At 43.2% G+C, this 20,949-nt stretch overlaps 1 protein-coding gene across 6 annotated transcripts in view; it reads right to left on the reverse strand.

The window, feature by feature from the left end:
• KCNMA1 (potassium calcium-activated channel subfamily M alpha 1) overlaps window positions 1-20,949 on the reverse strand; it is an 818,234-nt gene that overhangs the window by 201,965 nt on the left and 595,320 nt on the right. For all 6 annotated transcript variants that reach the window (XM_027774363.1, XM_027774362.1, XM_006154895.3 and 3 more), the window contains exons 12-14: window positions 20,617-20,699; window positions 16,999-17,068; window positions 9,143-9,298 (exon numbers count right to left, since the gene is read on the reverse strand). In XM_027774363.1, the coding sequence (XP_027630164.1) occupies window positions 9,143-9,298; window positions 16,999-17,068; window positions 20,617-20,699 (309 nt within the window). The remainder of the gene's footprint in view (window positions 1-9,142; window positions 9,299-16,998; window positions 17,069-20,616; window positions 20,700-20,949) is intronic.

Consider the following 20,949-nt stretch of genomic DNA (forward strand, 5'->3'; position numbering starts at 1 on the left):
GGACCCGGTGGCTTAAAACTCACGCCGGGCGCGTGTGCGTGCGTGCCCAAGATCCCGAGAGGAGAATGGAGGAGAAGGGATTGCGGCGTGACCATCCCCCCTGGGGGGTGATTTCTCGCTTTCTGTCTCTATGTCTCTCTCTGTCTGTCTGGCGAGCGCACGCGCCCTACAGTGAAAAATCTCTCAAAAAAAAAAAAAAAAGAAAGGGGGATACAGAATGATGTTGACCCAATGGGATATTGAGGTTTAGCAAATTCATCTCAATTCATGGGTGTTTATTTTGATTTGTGAAGTTAAACAACACACTGACTGAATTTTCTGGCAGTCGAAATGATTTATAACCAACTCTACACAGCCTCCATGTAATCCTCGCCAAGGATTATAAAGCTTTGTATTGTGAGTTTCTATACCACGTCAAAGCTCTTTAATTTGGCAAGGGAATCATGTATAGCTGCAAAGAAGGAAGTTTTCAGCACCCAAATACCACCACATTATAAGTTCCTGTTAATCCTGGCTCCACCCAGCTGTCTGTAACACAGTCTGACCAGGACAGACAGAGGCAATTAATCCACTGATTTATTCAACAATAATTTATTGTAAAACTATTATCATCAGGTGCTGCTTTAGGTGGTGTTCTAGGTGCTGAGGGCTTACCAAGTAGCCCTTAGATTCACAGTGCTTACAACAGCTTAGGGGGCAAAAACAGCTTGGATATGAAGCCAGGAGAACACATAGGGATGTACATGGATAGGGTGTGGAGAGAAGAGTGATGTACTGTCTAAATGCAACTCCTATGTTCTTTCCACGTGAAACCTTATCCACCTCCACCCACATGAAGCCAAAGAGAACACCTACATCCTAAAGAGTAGAGAGAAGCGGGACATCTATTCTCCAGACCCCGGAAGGTCCAGAGGAGTTTATGAGCTTAGTTACTTTCTTCTTAGTTTTCTTGCATCTGCCAGGAAAGCTGTTGAGTCATAAAGTGTCCTTTTATAAGAGAGAAATCATACTTACAGATTGGCAAACAATATTAACAGATACTAATTCTCCCCAGGAGAACCCAAAAACAGACCCGATCATATACTATGACCAGACTTGTTAAAAAAATAAATAAGGAGAAGGTTGTTTGTACATTATTCATAATTAATAAATAAATACATACATACATAAGGGAGGAGGGGATTTCTACATTATTCCTCCTTTGCAGTCTGAGTTTTGGTTACATGGGAGTGTTGAATTTGTGCATATTTAACGAATTGTACATTTATTACATGCACATTTGTCAGTTTACATATTACACTTTAATTAAAAGTTTGTTTTTAATCCTTTTTAAAATGTATTTCTAAGACTTTAGAGGAAGTACTCACTGGGAAGTTAATACTGAACAAAGGCGAGATGGGTTTGACAAAGGAAAGCCAAGGAGCGACTTAGGGGAAGAACACCCCAGTCAGAGCGATCAGCAAGTACAAAAGCCTAGGGAAGGGAACTGCCACAAGGAGTAGAACAGCAAACAGGATGTGGGCCAGCAAGGTCACAGGAACCCAACTGCTTAGGACCCCTAGGCCAATGCAAGGATGTGACTCTGGTGAGATGGGACCCCACGGAGAGACTTATGCTGAGGAGTCACAGAATCTTGTCCACACTCAGCAAAAATTGTCCTGGATACTTTATCGACAATGGATTGAAGGGAGAGGACACAGAAGACAGACCAATTAGGAGGTTTCTATCAAACTCTAGGGAAGAGATGATGGTAGTTTGGATGTGGAAGAGTGGAGGACTTGAGAAGTATTCAGATTATGGGCATATTTTGAAAGGGAACCAAGATTTACTGCTGAATTAAATTTGATGGTTGAGGGGGAAAAGAGAAGTCAGGGATGACTACAAAGTTTTCAGTTTTAGTAATGAAAAGGATGACATTCCAATAGTAAAATGGAAAGAGGGGAGCCAGCAGGTGGCATGGTGGTTAAGGCACTGGGCTCTTACACAGCTGATCATAGTTCAAGTCCTGGACCCAGTGGCTTGAAAATCATGCCAAGCACATATGTGTGTGCATGCCCAGAATCCCAAGAGTAGAGTGGAGGAGAAGGGATTATAGCATGGCCATACCGCCATAGGTGATTTCTCACTTTTCCTCTCTGTCTCTCTTTGGCAAGTACATGTGCCCTATGCCAAAAACTTGAAACAATTACGAAACAAAAAAGAAATGGGAAGAGAAATTCCATTCTGGACATGCTGAATCAGATATGAAAGGGACATTCAAATGAACATTTTGAGCAGCTGTAGAAGAGAGGATGCTGTGGGGTCCGGGGAGAGGCTCTAGAGAGGTTTTAGCTAGAGATACAAATAAGGGTGTCATCTATGTGTCAAAAAGTATTGAGAGTAATTGAGAGTATCAACGAAGTGGTATAATTATATGGAAAGCCACTCTTTGCTAGTGTGGAATATGTGCAGAAATGGCATCATGGCACCATTTTTGTTTAGATTAACATCCATGGGTAGTGGAATAAGCAACATCTTGCGTTTTACTAACTAACTTGCATTATGTGAGTTCACTTTTCCAGAAAAACTCTCTACTCTGATACCGTTTATCTTCACTCCTGGAAAGAGAAAGCCACCTTGATCCAGGCTTTATCATTGGCACTTTTGGCCCCACTTCAGAGATTTTATCAACTCCTACCTTTTTTTTTTTTTTTTTTTTTTTTTGTTTTTTTTTTTTTCGTGCGCTTGCCAGAAAGACAGAGGGAGACAGAGAGATAGAAATTGAGAAGTCACCCCCCGGGGGGATGGCCATGCCGCTATCCCTTCTCCTCCATTCTCCTCTCGGGATCTTGGGCACGCACGCACACGTGCCCGGCGTGAGTTTAAGCTGCCGGGTCCAGGACACGAACCACGATTGACTACATGGGAGTCCAGCGACATAGCCATTACGCTAACTGCTGGTCCCAGTTTTCGTACTGGGAGCTCTCCTTCTGATATAACTCCATCAGCCCAATCTACAAAGATTACAGCCACCAGACAATAAGAATTGCTTGCTGTAATGGTTAATTTTAATATGTTAACTCGATTGGGTCATGAGGTGCCCAGATATTTAGTTAAATATTATTCTGGTTTTCCAAGACCAGCAGATGACATAATGATTATGTTACTGAACTCCCATGTGGTTGACCGTGGTTCAAATCCCAGATCCAGCAGCTTGAAACACACTGGATGGGCTCATGTGCATGAGTGTGTGTTCCTAAAATCCCAAGAGGAGAATGGAGGAGAAGGGATTTCAGCATGGCCATCTCCCTGGGGGGGGTGGGGTGTGATTTCTTGTTTTCTGTCTCTCTGGCGAGTGCACATGCCCTACCTATAGCAAAAATCTCTCTCTAAAAAAATATAGAGAATTATTCTGGTTGTATCTGCAAGGGTGTTTTGAGATGTGACAAACATTTGGTAGACTGAGTAAGGATTCCCTGTCCAATGTGAATGGGCTTCATTTAATCCATCAGAGGCCTGAAGAAAGTGAAAAGAAGGCATAAGAAAAAATCTCTCTACCTCCTACTCTTAGGCTGAGACATCAACCTCCTCTTACTTTTGAAACTGACACCATTAGTTCTCCTGGTTTTCAGCTTCAGACTCACTCTGAGACTATACCATTAGTAATCCTAGGTTTCTGGTTTGCAGAGCTTGGGACTTTTCAGCCTTCATAACTATGTGAGCCAAATCCTTACAACAGATCAATCAATCTCTCTCAATAACACACACACACACACACACACACACTCACACATTTGATATTGTTTTTACTAAAGAATCCTAAAACACTTACTTTTTCCAAGAATCACCTAAGCCATTACCTGCCCTTCAGATCTTCTTATTTTAGATTGCAATTACTTTCACCCCCTGAAAACCACAGGGTATAATGTCAGTCCCTACTTACCCTGATTTACCCCAGCCTAGGTTAAGCAATCACCTGTTTTGATGCAGTGACATCACCCTGGCAGAGCTGGCCATAAAAGTAAACCAGACACACAGGATGAGACTATGCAAATGTGTATCTACACATCCCAGTGAGAGTGGGAGCTTCCTGAAACCTACCCCAGAGCCTCTTAGCAATAAGATGCTGGCGTGGTTAGTGCACTGCCTAGAATATGGTAGGTGTCATTGTAATTACTATTGAATCAATAGTCTCCATAAAATAAATTGCAGAAAGCTAAGATTTATGCTAAATGATGGCACTGGTTAAGGTTTCCTCTTATCATGTATTATATTTATCTCAGTACACTCAAGGACAAACCTAGAACCAGTTTGCTTCAACTCAAACATCAGAGTTCATTAATTCCAAGCTATATACCCTCTTGAAGGTTGTGGAACTTCTCTTAACGCACAGAAGTGAGGATAATAACTGTGCCAATTTTAGGCAGGGTCATTTTGAGGATTAAATGAGATAAAGCACATAAAGTACTTAATATAAGGCTTAGCACACAGTCAGAGGTCAGTATCTCTTAACTGTTGTTAAAAGGTTCTTAATTTAGGTGACAGCAGTTGGCATAATAGCTATATTGCTGAACTCCCATGTAGTCGACCACAGTTCGAGTCCCAGACCCGGTGGCTTAAACTTACACTGGGTGCGTGTGTGCCCAAGATCTCAAGAGGAGAATGGAGGAGAAGGGATAGCGGAGTGGTCATTCCCCCTAAGGGGTCATTTCTTGCTTTCTGTCTCTCTGTCTCTCTCTGCTTTCTGGCAAGTTCACGTGCCCTATAGCAAAAACTTCCAAAAAAAAGTTATTAATTTATATTTCTAGCTTCTAAACTATATTATAAACACAGACACACACACACACACACACACACACACAAATAAATACAGCCCAAACTAAAGGTATTACAATGATTTCCTGGGCTTCGATTAGTGCTAGGACAACGTGTCACTCAAAGTTTCTCTTGGTATATGTGCTGCTAACGCGAGCACAGCTAAAAGTTTCTCTCAAGGCAGTAATAGAAATAAAGAACAATTGGCTTGTGTGTCCAGCCATGACCATTTCAGCCAAGATACAATCCGAATAACATGGGAACATGGGCCTGATTTCCCTAGTGCTTCCTCGTTCATCAACAGAAACTGTGATGGAGGAGGCTCTGCCGTGATTGATATTAGCTAACGTTTCATCCACAAACTCCCAATCTTATGGAATTGGAGGGGGGCACACAAGAAATAGACCCCATGTATTCTCTATTTTCACAACTGGCTCATTCACTAAAAAAACGATTATGGGATTATGGGGTACATACCACGTTCTAGTGTGTATGTGTGCGTGCATGTATAAAATGGTAGGTTAACATAGTTAAAAAGGTTGGCAATTCTGAGACTATTTAAATTTGCAAAGTTGAAAGTCTCAATATAGACTGAAAAACAATTTTAAGAGTTAATCACCTTTTAGAAAATACACACGTGCACAATTTATCATGTGCAAGGATAGCTAATCTAGTTAGAATAAGAGCACAATTCATAAAGATGGCAGGTCAGGTCTCAACTCAAAACCCCATTGCTGAAGAGAAAGTTAAATAAACAGCTAGACTCAGAAGCAAAAACAGAAACAAAAATCAATGGATTTTAAATTATATAAGTGAGGAAGCCACATATAGAGTAAGTGTGACCACTTATTCAAGGATGAAGTGATGGCAGATAGGCTAAATGAATTTCTTTTCTTGGTCTTTCCAGAAGACATTAGGGAGAGTCTCACTGGAACCTGACAGGCCAGTAGGAGATCAGATAGTGGTAAATGAACAACATGTTCCAGGCCTGGTTGATAACGTAGATACAGATAAGTCACAGGCATCTACCTATTTGTTTGTATTCTTTAAAGGAACTCCCGGGTTAAAACAAGACCCTATTACACAAAACCTGTCATTGACAACAGCTCCTGAACTGGAGACCCCTGGGTTGCCATCCTAAGCCTAAAAGTATTGGATATAAAGCAGCACAGATGTATTACATCCAAGCACAACAGAAACCCTACAGGGCATGCCTTAAAGTTTAAATGGAGAAAATTAAGGACAAATAGCCAGGAAAACAATCTTTAACAGTAGTTAGCAAACTTAAGGAATTCATTATCCAAAGATGTGGGCTAAAAATGTAAAGAAGTTCCCAGAAAGTTCAGATCAATTCAAAGATAACATATTTAAATAAAAGCTCGCCATTCATGACCCATGACTTGGGACCTGAGGTTAGGATCTTTGAGAGTAACTTCGGTGGGGAGATGAATAAGTGTCCCCCAGTATTCCTTGGTTCCTCTGGGCTGGGCCTCTTTTGTAATTCCTGAATGCTAGTAGTGCCTCTCTCTTTTGTTACACTCCATCAGCCACACTTTAAGTCTTGGCTCTCTGGTCTCATGTATAATGAAACGCCCCGTGATCAGTCAGTGTGCTTCTGCCTGTGGTAATAGTGCATGGTTCCAGTCCTGTTTCTCTTTCCTCTTCTTTGAGCAGGGGCAGAGTCTAATATATTCTGCAGAACCAAGAAACAGACACTACCTGCTCAGGGCAAGAGACATGGTGAGCTCACACTTTACCTTTGGCTTCCAGAAATGCTAAGTGTTCCCAAAGGATTAACAGCTGCCAAACCCTCATCTCTGCTCCCTCCATCCTACAGGTCTGCTTGTCTCTGTGGAAGTGCTGAATTCTCTGCTGCACGGATATGGGGGTCATTGAGGGGAAGGAAGCAATTTCTATAAACAATAATCCATTTATAGGTTTCCTTTTCCACCTGCCTCCACCCCAAAACAATAAGTGAGGGCTTTCTGATTCCCGAGATGGGAGATAATACATAAAACGTGCCAAGGAGCACATCGTAATGGTGTGTGCCATGACCTACGAGAGACCAGGATCTGGAATTCGGAGGGAAAGTACACAAAGGCTACTATATAGAATGGGAGCACATGAAGAAGGCTGTCTGGATTTTAAATTAAAAATGCAAACATATATATGCAAAAGGAAGCCTTGTTATTTCCAGGTCACACACCTTAGCACATTCTAATACAAAGAGCACCTCAACGTCAAAAGGCCATATTCAGAGAGCTACTTCCAACATGGGGGAATTGGCCCTGGACAGAAATAATGTGGTAACATAACCCTGGGAGGAAAATGTGTTTTCAGTTACACTAGCGCCCAGCCCAGCCTTTCCCACAGGCTCTTCCTAAATAGAAATTTGGCAATGGGATTAGCTGAGCTGGAGGGGACGTCCTTGGCTTTAGAGGTGAGGCCCATCAGGGTCCTGAAGAAAGCTGGGCTGAAGTTCTCCCTGCTGGTAATAACACTAAAGAATCAGCGTCACATCCACTTTATTAATTTTCTTGACAGGCAGCTCCAGTTACCACGCAGGCACCACAAAATCAAAACATACGCATGTCAAGTGGCCCCATCTGTGGTGGGCCCCTGCCAAGGCCCATGTCACATCAACACGAGGAAGCACAGCCCAGCATCTCAGACCTCGTGCTTGGTCCTGTGGGCAATCCCCTGCTGGAACAAAACCACCAGAGCTGGGCTGAAAGAGCCAGAAGAGTTCCCTTGGTGACCATCCCCTATCCTAGATCTGGGGTCCTTGTGCTGAATGTCAGAGCTCTGGGAGTCATATGGCTACATCTGGTTTGTGGGGCTTGTCTCAAAACACAGCCACACAGACCTTCCTGTCACCTCTGTTTTGCCTACAGCCAGAATAACAGCAGTCTGGATTAAAGCAGACGTTAAGAAGAATGCAGTGTCTTTATGTGTAAGCTAAGTCGGAGCCCAGAATTCTGTTGAGCTGTGGTCTTTGGGCTCATAATGAAGACAAGAAGTTTTTGTTTTGTTTTGTTTTTAAATCAAGGAATCAATTGCTACAAATATTGCTAAAGGGAAGGGACTCTGGAATAATTTGTTCTTTTGTAGAGCAATGTTAACTACCTACTGGACAAACAATGTTGGTTAAGTGAATCCATGGGGAAAAGATCTAGAAAAACTCCTGCTATAAGTAACAGAACACATGGAGGCCCAGTGCAAGCATGAATACACCTGCATCCTCGTATTCTCCACCCGTCCCACTCACTACACTATGGGCTGTTCCCTGGCTCCATCGAATGACTTGCTGGTGAGTGCTGCAGCCATAGCAGGAGGCTGGAGGTCTCACACCTTTGAGTTCAGAGCCTCTGGCACTCTTTGCAGGACCTCATAGTGACTTGCCAATTTCATATCTCAACTAAGATTAATTCTGCTGGTTATGCAATAAGAAGGAGAATGTAAGGTCAGAAGATCTAGAGCTAATCACTACCAGCACCGAATCAAAAAGGACTGGGCTAGTCTGGTTTTGCCACCTCGACTGTCTAAGCTAAGAATAATCCAAGAGGGAGAATTTGAGTTAACCTGTGCTGCTTTTAAGGGGCCTAGATCCTCAGTGCAATACCCTCGAAATACTCATGACCTGGCCTAGTTTGTAAGGAAAGAGTTAGTCCTTTCTCTCTTTGTCTGAGTTAGTCTAGCAAGTAGTGGACAATTCAGGGACTGAGAGTGGCTGCCCAGTCAGCTCTGTGGGGTGCGGACTGATGAGGAGATGAACACACCCATACGGCCGGTCTCTTGGTGTACAGGCTGCTGGGGATGCAGTTCCTCATCTCACTCTCCATTCCAATAACCATGGCATGTCAGCCCTGCTGGCCTCCTTGATTGTGCAGAAATAAATAAATGAATTATGTTGTTGGGGTTTGGGCTTTAGCACAAACACATGGTCTGCATTTATCCACACAGTGAGAGGTCCACCAGCCACTTGATATAAAAGAGCAAAATGATAATTCTTTTCTTTAGGCGCTCCGGTTCCATATGGAATGTATATAAATCATATTTTTGTTTTAACAGCGGAGGCTTTGTTGATAGATAAACATGTGGTTTATCTAAAAAAAAAGAGAGGATTGTGCTTTGAACAATCATTTAATGGCCATGGATGTGCCAAATAAAAATAAAAACATAATTCTGAAAGAAGCTGGCCTCGTGCCCAAATCCGTAACAAGGAATTTCTCCCTAACCAAAGTGGTTAAAGCCCGTCGATCTGTTTTGAGTTTAAGCTGTGCTCTCTACTCAACCCCACGACAAATGGAATCCTGGGCTAATGTGTGCTAATAAGACACGACGTTACCTTTATGAATGACCTCATGGAGAAGAGGTTGGCAAGCATGGTGGAGAGGCCTTGAGCCAGGCAGCTCTGGGCTATGAAACCCAACTTCAGCTCTGCGAGGCAGATTGCATCATCACCCTCTTTCCAATTCCAGCTCGGGATGTTTAGCAGATGGGCCTGTAGAAACAAAAACAGGTATGAGGCCTTGCTTTGTTAAATGTTCAATTGTTTAAAATCTCTTCTGGGAAATGCAGCATCGCCCAAGCACTCTAGTCATCCAGACTCATCCTTCCTTTTCTTTGCCTAGGTCTGGTGTTCATCCCTTCCGTACATCAGACTTCCAGCTCTGGAACATTACTCTGTACCTACCAAGCCCAAGTTCTCCCCTTAGGTTTGTCGCTTAGCCAAACAGAGCCCAGAGGGGGTTTCCACTTGTGACAGGCCTATGTTATCGGGATGTCTGCTTGGGTTGTTCATAAACTAGCTCCTCACATAGACCATGGACAGCCAAAAGCCTGAGTATTTTCTGTTGCTTTTTGACCTACCTTCACAATAGTCCATATCAGTGACTCCCAAACCTAAACGTGTGTCAGAATTACCTGAAGGGTTCATCAAAACACAGATCGCTGTAGATCTGGTGTGAAGCTGGAGAATTTACATTTCTAGCCTGTTGGAGGTGATACTGATGCTGCTAATCTGGGGGCCACACTTTGAGAACCACTGCCTAAAGTCGCTGAGTATATCACCGTGTAGACATTTTACAATCTCTTGTACAAATAGATTGATTCAATTGAACAATTACATCAGAGTCTAAGGCAAGGACTCAGAGAGATGCCCATTGACTTATTTTTAAGAAGTATGAAGCAGAGAGTTATACATAATACATTGGATGAAAGACTCAAAATTCAAAAAGTTCTCCAAAAAAACCCAAACAAACAGAAAAAAGTACAAGGCCTTGGGACCAGCGGATGGCATAGTAGTTATGCTGCTGAACTCCCACATCGCTGACTGCAATTTGAGTCCCGGATCTTGTAGATTGAAAATTACAAAGGGTGTGTGTGCCTGCGTGCATGCCCAAGATCCCAGAAGGAGACTGGAAGAGAAGGGATTGCAGTGTGGCCATCGCCCTTGGGGAGTGATTTCTCACTTTCCCTCTCACAGTCTCTGTGTGTCTCTCTCTCTGGCAAGCACACATACTCTATGGCAAAAAGAAAAGGACAAGGCCTTAATGTCAAGTACAGCATTTAGGTTTAAAAAAAAGTTTTACAAATTCCAAAGAAGATCTATCTTGTCAGTAGACAGATTTAAACACACATACAGAGCAACATTTAAGTGTATGGGTAACTAAAACCTCAAGGAGAGGCCAACAATGTGAGAAATTACACAGAAGGCCAATGTGTGCTTGTTAGAAATGGTCTCCAGGTCAAGGGAAATGAACACATTTTGCTGTGAACTGCTCAGACGAGTTCCAGAGGACTTGATCCAGTTTGAACAGACAGGTTTAACTAGGAAAAAAGATCAATTGAGCAACTTCAATGAACACCTTTGAGAACAATGACAGGGAAGGGACAAGAAGAGATAAGCATTCTAGAAAAGATCTAAGAGATGGTTCAGAAAGTTTATAACATTTGGCCTGAAGAAGGACCACATCCTCGGGGAGACAGGCTGGCTACATCTGATACTCAGGTGCTGCTATGTCAAAGACGGTTTGTCCTGCTTTGCCCCAGGAGCCAGAATTAGGACTGACTGGTATTTACTATAAGAAGCAGTTTTAGGTAGTTTTATAAAGGGACTTTATAAAGATGTAATTTTTCTACTAAATGAAGAAAGCTACCTCAAGAAATACAAGGTCTTTGACCCTAAGATTCAGTAGGTATTTCTCAAAGTCATGGTAGAAAGAACTCTTGCTTTGCACAGGAAGTTGAATCAGAGAACCCTTCAAAGTTCCTGCCAAGGCCAAGATTCTATGGCCCTGAAATGATCATTTCTCTCATTTCTCTCTACATATCAGCAAATGTAAGGAGCACCAAAGAAGGCTTCTCTTCACTATCAGGACGATATATGGTATAGGTTGTATATCCCTTACCCAAAATGCTTGGGACCAGAAATATGTTGGGGTTTCAGATATCTTTTGGATTTTTGAATATTTGCATATATACATTTGGGTATCTTGGGAATGGGGCTCAAATCTAAACATGAAATTCATTTGTTTATAAAAACTATATTTATATAAAATGAAGGTAGTTTTACACAGTATTTTGTTTTTAGAGATTTTTGCCATAGGGTGCATGCACTCACCGAACAGAGAGAGAGAGAGGTAGTGAGAAAAAAAGTGGGAAATCACCCCCTGGGGGATAGCTATGGCACAATCCTATCTCCTCCATTCTCCTCCTGGGATCTTGGGCACATACACGCATGTGCCCTGCGTGATTTTTAAGCCTCTGGGTCCAGGACTTGAACTGTGGTCAGCCATGTGAGAATCCAGTGATGTAACCACTACACCATCTACTAGTCCTATGGTATTTTTTTTTTAATTTTGCCAAAGGGGACATATGCTGGCAGTAGAAAGAGAGAGATGGAAAATGAGAAAGCAGCCCTCATGGGGCATAGACACGCTGCAATTCCTTCTCCTCCATTTCTCCCTCTTTTGGGTATTTTGGGCACGTACACACATATGCCCAGCATGTTTCTCAAACTGCCAGGTTCAGATTTGAACCACACTGTCAGCCATGTGAGACCCAGCTGCCTTAACCACCAGGCCATGAGACTGCCTTCTACAGTATTTTTTACTGCAATATTCTGACTGTAGCCCTGTTTAAGTGGAGAAATACTCATTTGTAGTCACCATTCTGACTGTAGCCCTGTCACATACGGTCAGGTGTGGTATTTTCCACTTGTGGCATCATATCAGTGCTCAAGACATTTTGGAATTTGGGGCATTTTGTGTTTGGGATAAAGAATGCTCACCCTGCAGACTGCCAGGTGGTAGCTAAGGGTGCTGGACTCCCACATGGCCAACCGCAGTCTGAGTTTCAGACCTGGCGATTTACTTGCTCTCTCTCTCTCTCTTTCTCTCTTTCTCTCTCTCTTTCTCCCTCTCTGATCAAATTAAAAATAATGAATGAATGAAGTCAAATAAAATAGTTCTTTTTTAAAATAAAATAATTCTTTTTTTTTTTGAGAGGTTTTTGCTATAGGGCGCGTGCACTCGCCAGAAAGATAGAGAGAGACAGAGAGACAGAAAGTGAGAAATCACCCCCCAGGGGGGGATGGTCACGCTGCAATCCCTTCTCCTCCATTCTCCTCTCGGGATCTTGGGCATGCACGCACATGAGCCCGGCGTGAGGTTCAAGCCACCAGGTCTGGGACGCGAACCGCGGTTGACTATGTGGGAGTCCAGCAACACAGCCATTACACTAACTGCTGGTCCCTAAAATAAAATAATTCTTAAAAAAAGAAAAAGAATGCTCACCCTATAGTTGTACTAGAATACTAGAAGAACTGAAGACTTGATGTACAAACAGAGCAGGTCATGCTCTGCTTATGATGGTCCTGTTTGCAGATTCTACCTCTGGGACAATCTTGTGAGTCCTACACCAGCAGCGGTTACTGTTGGGAGAGATGACTGTCTCCCCACTGATGAAAGTAAGTTAAACAGTTCTGTGTGGAGGCCACAGTAGATGGTCCTCTCTGTCAAGCCAGGTATCAGAGGACTCCACCACATTCTAAGCTCTATTCCAACAACTAGCCCTGCCCTTTAGCCCTGTGCTTTCTCTGCTCCTCACTGGCTTAAGAAGGTGACTTCTCCTGTAATTCCCTGACACCACAGGACTCATACCAGTTTAAGTGGAGAAATACTCATTTGTAGTCACAGTACCTGAGAAGAACGAGGATAAATAGGATCTAAGTAATGAACAAGTGTGTGTGACAGGAGATTTGGGTGGTCCAAGCCCTAGAGAGACACCACATAACCTTCGCAGCACCTTCAAACAAATAGCAAAATCTTTTCCAGAAAGTCTCTCATATCCTCATGTGCTTTTCAGAATATGAAGCCTCAGTGTTTAGGCCTTGGGTCTGTCATGTCTCCATCTGGTTTGAGTTCTTTAGGCATATTTTACATGTTATTACACAAGGAAGTCAAGTTTGTTTCATGTCTCAGACTTTCCTGGCCTCCCTCTTTGGTCATCATTGCATCTCCGATCACAGGTCATAGAGAAGGTTGATATCTCAAAGGCCAAAAGGGAAATCTGTGTGCACGGAATAAAGAGAGGAGATTGACTCAAGAACTCGAATTCTTTGTTTCTGGCAACTTTGTCCTTTCCATTTGAGGAAATGTGCGTCTGGTGGAAAATGCCAGTGTTACTGCACAGGAGTCTGGAGAGAAATCCTCTCTAATTTAAAGACTATCAAGAGCAGGTCTAGTAGCACCAGGGCCTTTCTCCACTCCTGCTACTGACTCCCACCCCTCTCATCTCACAGAAAAGGAATGTGGAAAAAGGACTGCCTGGTAAACATGCAAAGATGAATTCCAGTCCCAGTTCCATCTTTCACTATATGCAAGGAAAGCAACCATGAAGAACAAAGAAGGTCATTTTTAAAAAAAGCAGGTGGCATGGTGGTGGCCATATGGCTGACCATGGTTCAAATCTTAGACTGGGTGGCTTGAAAATCCCCCTGAGCATGTGTGAGTGTGTGCTCAGAGTTCCAAGAGAAGATTGGAGGAGAAGGGATTGTGGCATGGTCATCCCCTCTGGGGCATGATTTCTTAGTTTCCCTCTCTGTGTCTCTGTCTCTCTCAGGTGAGCACACTCATCCTATGGCAAAAAAGTTGGAAAAAAAAGAAAAAAATGAAACTCTCTAATCCCACTGCCCAAGTGTAGGAGTTGATAGTGAGAAAGGTCAAAGAACTTGCATCTACATGGGGTCATGGAGACTTGACTTCCAAGTCAGAGACAAAGGCCTCTTATACTAGTCTGCTAGGAAAATAATAAGTAATCATCAGGAGTGACACTCTTCGAAGATGTCCTAAATCATTCTTTTCTATCCATAGAAGAGCTTCAAGACATTGCACTCAAATCAGAAGATGTCCCATGTCATCTTTCTTCTGTGATCAGAGGTAGCCTGGATGAAAGCGTTTCTCTCCATGAATTCTAGCAATATTAAAAAGATCTAGTTTGGAGAGCATCAGCACTTCTATGAGGCCAACTTTTATGAGGCCTTCTATGAAACAAGTCACAGTTTGGTTCAATGGGCTGTGGTTCCATTTAAAGAGAAGGTGGCAGTTGGCTGTCACCTTCTGTCCCAGCTCACTGGCTGCTCAGTGACCATAATTTGTGTCCACTAGAGTTAGAAACCCTGGTCTGAAGTGACGCTGGGATACAAAAATGCACAGATGGGCCAGTGAGGACTAAATGAGATAATGAATGTCAAAGCTCTTTTAAAACCATCAAATATGATTCAAATGTCTGAGATTATTATGATGACACACTCAAGGCCTGTTTTACATAGAGAGAAAGTAGGCAGCTTCCTACATCCTGGAGGCCCTAGAGCATCACTACTATTAGAGCACAGGGGATGCAGGGGATGGAAACTCTTTATATCTTATGGCTGGTGTCCAGTACGGACTATCCCTTAGTATATGTTCATAGAGACAGTAAGTCAATAGGCACATTCCAGGCTCTTTCCTGAAAGCAAGTTTTAATGAGTGGAGACCACTTGGCATCTAGGTTGGAGGCAGATAAAGTGCCAAGAGGGAAAGAAAAAATATTGAAGAAAAGAGGAAAAACATGTTGAAACTGTAAGTGGAAACATCTTAGGAAAGAATAAAATTGTGAAGCAGGTGAAGAACATCCACTTAGAATTCTACAAGGAATGAGGTGGCACGGAGGAGTGTACTTTTTGTTCTTTCTCTAGAACAAGGAAATGAAATCATAGAGAAAAATGCCTGTGTCTAAGTCGCTCTAGATCCTATGTCTTTATTAACCTTTCAGGGGTCTGTAAGCGATTTTGCTTAACCCTGAAACCTAAATAAATCGGGATGTTTCTAAACAAAATGTGTTTTAAGCATATAATCATGGATCGTTCAGTATTTCCATCATTGTCTCTGAATGATTACAGTAAAGAGTTATGTCAAAGACATTCAGATTGTGATTCCTGACCAGGTACTGTCTAGATCTGAGGCCAGTTGAGCCTCTGTGAGTTTGACAAGAAGCACACAGCTGAAATCCTTCTTAATTTCTTGAAGATGCTGCATCAGCACTCACTGGAAGGAGAAAAAAGCGAACTGACATCCCTCTCTAAACATACAACATTAATTTTCCTATTCAATCTAAATTCAGCCAAAAATCTAAACAACAGTTTAAAGTACTCCCACACTAAATGAAATTTCAAATCAAAGTGAAAGAAAAAGTGCTCGTTGCCACAGGAGCTGTCACTAGTCAGCCTTGATAATAAAATTCACCTCCACCTACAGGGACTGCCATCAGACACTTCTCCAGATTGAAGCCTGTGAGTTATCAATACTTTCTGTTTATCTCGTCAGTGTCCTTGAGTTGTCAGGACAAACTGGGGAATGTGACCTCGGGTGCCCACCACCAGACCCACTGGCTGGAGAGCAACGTGTTCTGCAGCGGAGCCACCTGCTGAGGGTTGGGCAATGGTTGGCAGTGGGCAGCGGTTCCGAGTGGTGGGCCAGTCACTGACAGCAGGCTTCACTCAACAATGGCCTCTGATGGGCCTCCACACAGCAAAATGGGCCAGCACTTGCCAGCAATTAAAAAATAATGGCATGGCGCTGGTGCATTTGGCAGAATGGGGTTTTCTCTGGGTCACCTGACTGCCTATTTCGTAGGGAATATGGCCTATAAGACGGGGCACACTCTCACTCATAACCCAGCAGGGAGTTATTCTGTTCAGATAGGACACCTGGCTCCAGGTACTGAGCAGCCTCCGGTTTCTAAGCTTCATTAAGGAGATAACTGGTACCACATCAAACAGAGAAAGATGCCACCTTCCCTCCCCCAAAGCTGTTTTCTTGGGCCTTTGCTGACCAGTCAGCCAAGGGAAGGAACATTGCCTTTGAATGAGACTGGACTCTGGATTACCAAGAAGTAATCACAGGGAAACAACACAGACGCCTGCCTTTGTTTTCTTTCCAATCAACTCCCCCACTGTCCACTACAACATTAGGAAAATTTCTTATGTTTAATCTCTGGATAGCCAATTGTTTTCCTGATTTAACTCTGCAAATTCTCATCCTGAATTTGAGAATGTGTTCCACATGCTCCGCTCAGAGTGTATTATGCTCTTTCAAGTGCACCTGGTCTCCGGGAGAGAAGTCCTATCATTTGCCTAGGGGACTTTATACACCTTAACTGCTAGGTCCCCGAGTATGCAAAGGAGGATTACTTCACTTATAACTCTCCAGGTATCAGGTAGAGTGCTAACTTCATAAAAGGCATTTAATAAATGCTGACTGAAGGAATGACTGAAGCACAAAGTATAACAAGAAAAAGAAAAGAAAACAATGGAGGCTGTTGTAATTTAGGTATGAATGGGAATACATCAGTGTTTCTGAACCTAGTGGTTCAATAATTCTTCCTCCATGAATGAATTAGTTCATGAAGGAGTTTCCTTCCAGTGACCAACTGCAAACAAGTTGTTTATACTAAAGAAATGTCCTAGGGAGGTTTTAACCACCACACCTCTTTACCCAGTCCTTTGAGTTGCTCTGGTGTACACATGTGCACACATGAGTGTGTGTGTTTTTTTTTTCATGTGCTCGCACACATGCACTTATGTGATGTTGAATGGTGAGGGAGAAGAGGCTGGACACAGGGAAGTGATTCCAGGCCTGGAACAGGCTCTTCCTGCCCTACCTTGTTGTGATACTGCAACATCTGAGTGATGATTCTGATCTTCGGGTGGTAGTTCTTTATGGAGATTACTCTGAAAAAGAAAGAACCAGAGCTGAGGCCGGGTCTGATGGGAAGATCAACTTGATTATCACCAAAATGGGACACCTGTAGGCCAGCTGCCAAAGCCATCCAGAGGGGTCACAGTCACTGGGCCAAGATAAACTGCATTCCCACCACCATACCTTTTTGTGCAGTGGAAAATGTATCACAAAATGACCACAGCCTGTGTCCTGGGAACAAAAAATAGGAGAGACTGTTGTCCTGCATGGGTGACCACATGTCTCCATGCATGCATGGGGTAGGAGGGTTGGAGGGTTCTGGAGCAGGGGTCACCAGCTTACTACCTATAGAGCCACTTATAGCAAGCTCAAGTCATGGGGCCACGAGAGGATTGCAATCTCCTACACACTAGGACCTAGGAACAATCTGCTCTGAATCTAATTCTCCAAGTTAACAACTTGAGACAATGACAAATCAAAAAAAGCAGCATGACAAATGGATTTAATTGTCACACACTCTTGGCTACTCTCATGAAAATGATTTCTAGGCAAGGTTTATGTGGATTCAAGGCCTCAGCCTTCCATAGCTAATAGAGTTTAAACGATTACTTGAAACATGGGTTAAAGAGAAGTGCCAAGGCCTTTGAGGAGGTCAGGGTCTGCTGGAAAACACCCGCTCCTCAGTCCATACACCATTAACCACTGGCCTGGCCCCACTCCCACTCTCCCTTGCTTTCCCCCTGCCAATCATGGTGCTGAAAGGGAGGGGCAGATGAATGGAAACACCTGGACTCCAGTTGCTGCTATTGTACTAATGAACTGGGTGACCTTCAGGAAATCCCTGGGCTCTCTGTTCCTGTTTCCTCATCTGGACATTGGGGGCAACGGTACCTGCTTTATTTACTTCACAGGCTTGGTATGAGCAGCAAATGGGAGACCAGATGTGAAAATGCTTTGAAATCATTAAAAGTTCTCTCCACGTGTAAGTTATGGTTTTTGTCATTACCAACTCTGTCAGAGGTGACATTGTACATTTCCTTTTGTGACAAGGAAGGCTACAGAATGGAATTCCAAAGCAAGGCCCACCGCCTAAGCCTAATCAGAAATGCAAGTGCATTTAGTATAACCCCCCCCACCACCATGTACAGACTTCCTGCCAAGCAGTGCTCCCCATTTCACCCCTTCCCGTGCAAAGATGGAGAGAAGGCAGCCAGGGAGCAGCTTTATCTGAAAAGCTGCAACTTGTGAATTTAGGAAACGGATGATGCCAAAGCCTCTCCACACACAAATCCACCCTTGGTTTTTGCACTTGAAGGATTGCATTTTATTTTTGAGAGAGTGTTCTGTTAGCCCATGCTTATAACTCAAGGGCTTTGAGGCTCTGTCAGTCCTCTCCTTGCAGTTTCCAGCATCAGCCAGTTTTTTGCCTTAGCTCATTTCAAATGAATCTTTGACATTTTAATTTCAAAAGAGGCAGATTGGTCTCATTAAACTGAGGAGGAAGGAAGATTACACAAATAAGAGAAAGACAGAGGCCATTTTTAACCCTGAGCTCCCCATTTCCTTTCACTGACTGGGCCTTAGTGGTTCTAGTTAATGAGTGGCTTAATTATATATCTGATACTACATGTGTCCGATAAATTCTATGCCTTGGCATCTTGCCAATCATCTTGGCATTTATGTCTTCATATTAACCCTATCACAGGCAAGGGTTAAATAAAATATTGCAATTAAGAAAAATACCCATTTCAAAGCTATTACTTATTTCTATTATTCACTTTCTAAAACCGACAAACGGAAAGCTGAGCCAGCCCCCAAATTTTCTGTGGGGTCAAAAGGTTAAGCTTCATCTTCTTTCGTTTATTTGCGTGAAAGTTTGAAGATGATAAAGCCTATTTCGATTCAAATGATAGAAAAACATGTCAAAGGATAGAAATCTTACTTACTTCAAAGAAAGGGACAAGTGGCATACCCTAAACTGAGGCTGGACTGGCCGTTTTCCATCTGTAAGGAATTAGGGGATAGGTCCAGGTGTGAAGCCAGTCCCTGTTCTACCCTCTTTCTGCAATCTGGCAAGCCTGATGCTTATAAGACTCAAGCCATCAACTTCCTTAACATGACTGCAGGAAGCATACCGCAGGAGAAAAGCCAGTGGGAGAAGACTGTGCCAGACACTGCCTCCCAGATGCAAGGACCAGATGGTTAGGAAAGACATGCCCATGCAAAATGCTCCAGAGGAATTCCTCCACCTCACTGGTGGGAAAGCTCCTGCCACTGGGGGCCACTAATTAAATGCAAAGACAAAGGAGACATGAGCCTCATAATGAAGCAAAGGCAACTTCCCAGTCCTCAGCCTCAGGTAAATTCCCAAGACACACAGTAAGCCAAGCTGGAGGGAGAGGGGAAATCTCTATCTGGACCAAAGGATGGCTGTTCACAATTAGGCAAGAGTTCCTGGGAATTCAGTGGGAGTGAAATGTTTCCCTTAGTTCCTCTCCTCTCCAGAAGGTTCTCTTTATTATTCTCTCCCAGTTCTCTTAACTATCCTGTAACTGGGGCTAGAGAACAGATGAATTCTGAAAGGGCTTAACTACCTGGAGTAAATGTCTTAACATTTTAGTCTTTTCAAGGTCACAAGATGTGACTACTGGGTCTAAAGAAAGAACAAATCTGCCCATTTTTTTCTTCTGAAATGAGAAAAGAAAAAGGTATTGGAAATAGGGCTGAAAATAGCGCTAGATGGATCTAATCCATTTGTCAAAAGGCACTGGGCAGCTTGTTTCAGACTGTCCTCTCCCAGAAGAGGTTCTATAAAAAATGGGGAAGAGGGGCTTGTAGACAAATAAGTTTGAGAAATGCTCCATAATACATTATTTCAGAGATTCATATTATTAATAGTGCTGAAAAGGCTTTCAGTGAAGAAAACTAATGTTGAGAAACTAGTTGAAACAAATTAATTTGACAACAAAGTTCTCTTTGGGGTGATGCTAATCAACATACTATAGACACACTTGGAAAGCTCAACCAAAGGGTTTCTCAATCTGCACTGGTAACACTTGGGGCCAATAATCCCCTACTGGGGTCTGTCTGTGCACTGTAGGATGTTTTAACAGCATCCTTCTTCTCAGCCCACCAGACACCAGCAACACTTTCCCCTTGTTGTAACAAACCAAAACTCCAAATGTGGCAGAATGTTCCCAGGGAGGCAAAAGTGTCCCAGTTAGATAGCATTAAGTTCCCTAGGGGAACATGGTACCTTAATTCAGGCCTGCACCCATCTAAATCTCTATTTCCTTTCCTAGTTCTTCTCAAAGAACCTCAAACTCAATATTAACTGTGAGCCCCAGAGCTCCTGTTTGGCCAGGGTGAGCCTCCTGCTGGCCGTGTCCTGGGTACCACTGCCCTCCTTTTCAACACAGCCTCGGCTCCCAGGCCTATGCAGATGACAAGATGTGGTGTGGCTTATGGGAAAAAGAAAGTCCCCCAAAGATAGTCCTCTTAGAGGACCCAAAAAGACTTTGAGAGGGCCATGGGGTGCCAAGTCCAGAGCCTACCCAGTCCCCCCACCCCCTAGAGTTACCTCATGATGTTGGAGGCATCTTCAGCATCTGGGTCGGCGCAATATTTGTTGGCAAGGATTAGGCACGCATCTGCTGACTCTATCTAAGACACCAAAAGAAAAAAAAAAAAATCACAGAACACAAACATATAAATAGCCATGCTCCACTGCAGTGTCTCTGTCGACAGCTCTTGGGAAACCTGGTGCTTTGCAAGGAGAGGGGAAAAAAAAGTCCTGAGAGATTATTGTTTTTGTCAAAAGTGTAGGTTGTAAGTTCTTGTTATGGTATAAACATTTCATCCTGCTGCTGTTGGAGGTACAACATGTACCTTGGTAATTACACATTTCGTTTGG

This window comes from Tupaia chinensis, unplaced genomic scaffold, assembly GCF_000334495.1.
Source record: "Tupaia chinensis unplaced genomic scaffold, TupChi_1.0 Scaffold000424_1, whole genome shotgun sequence".
NCBI lineage: Eukaryota > Metazoa > Chordata > Mammalia > Scandentia > Tupaiidae > Tupaia > Tupaia belangeri.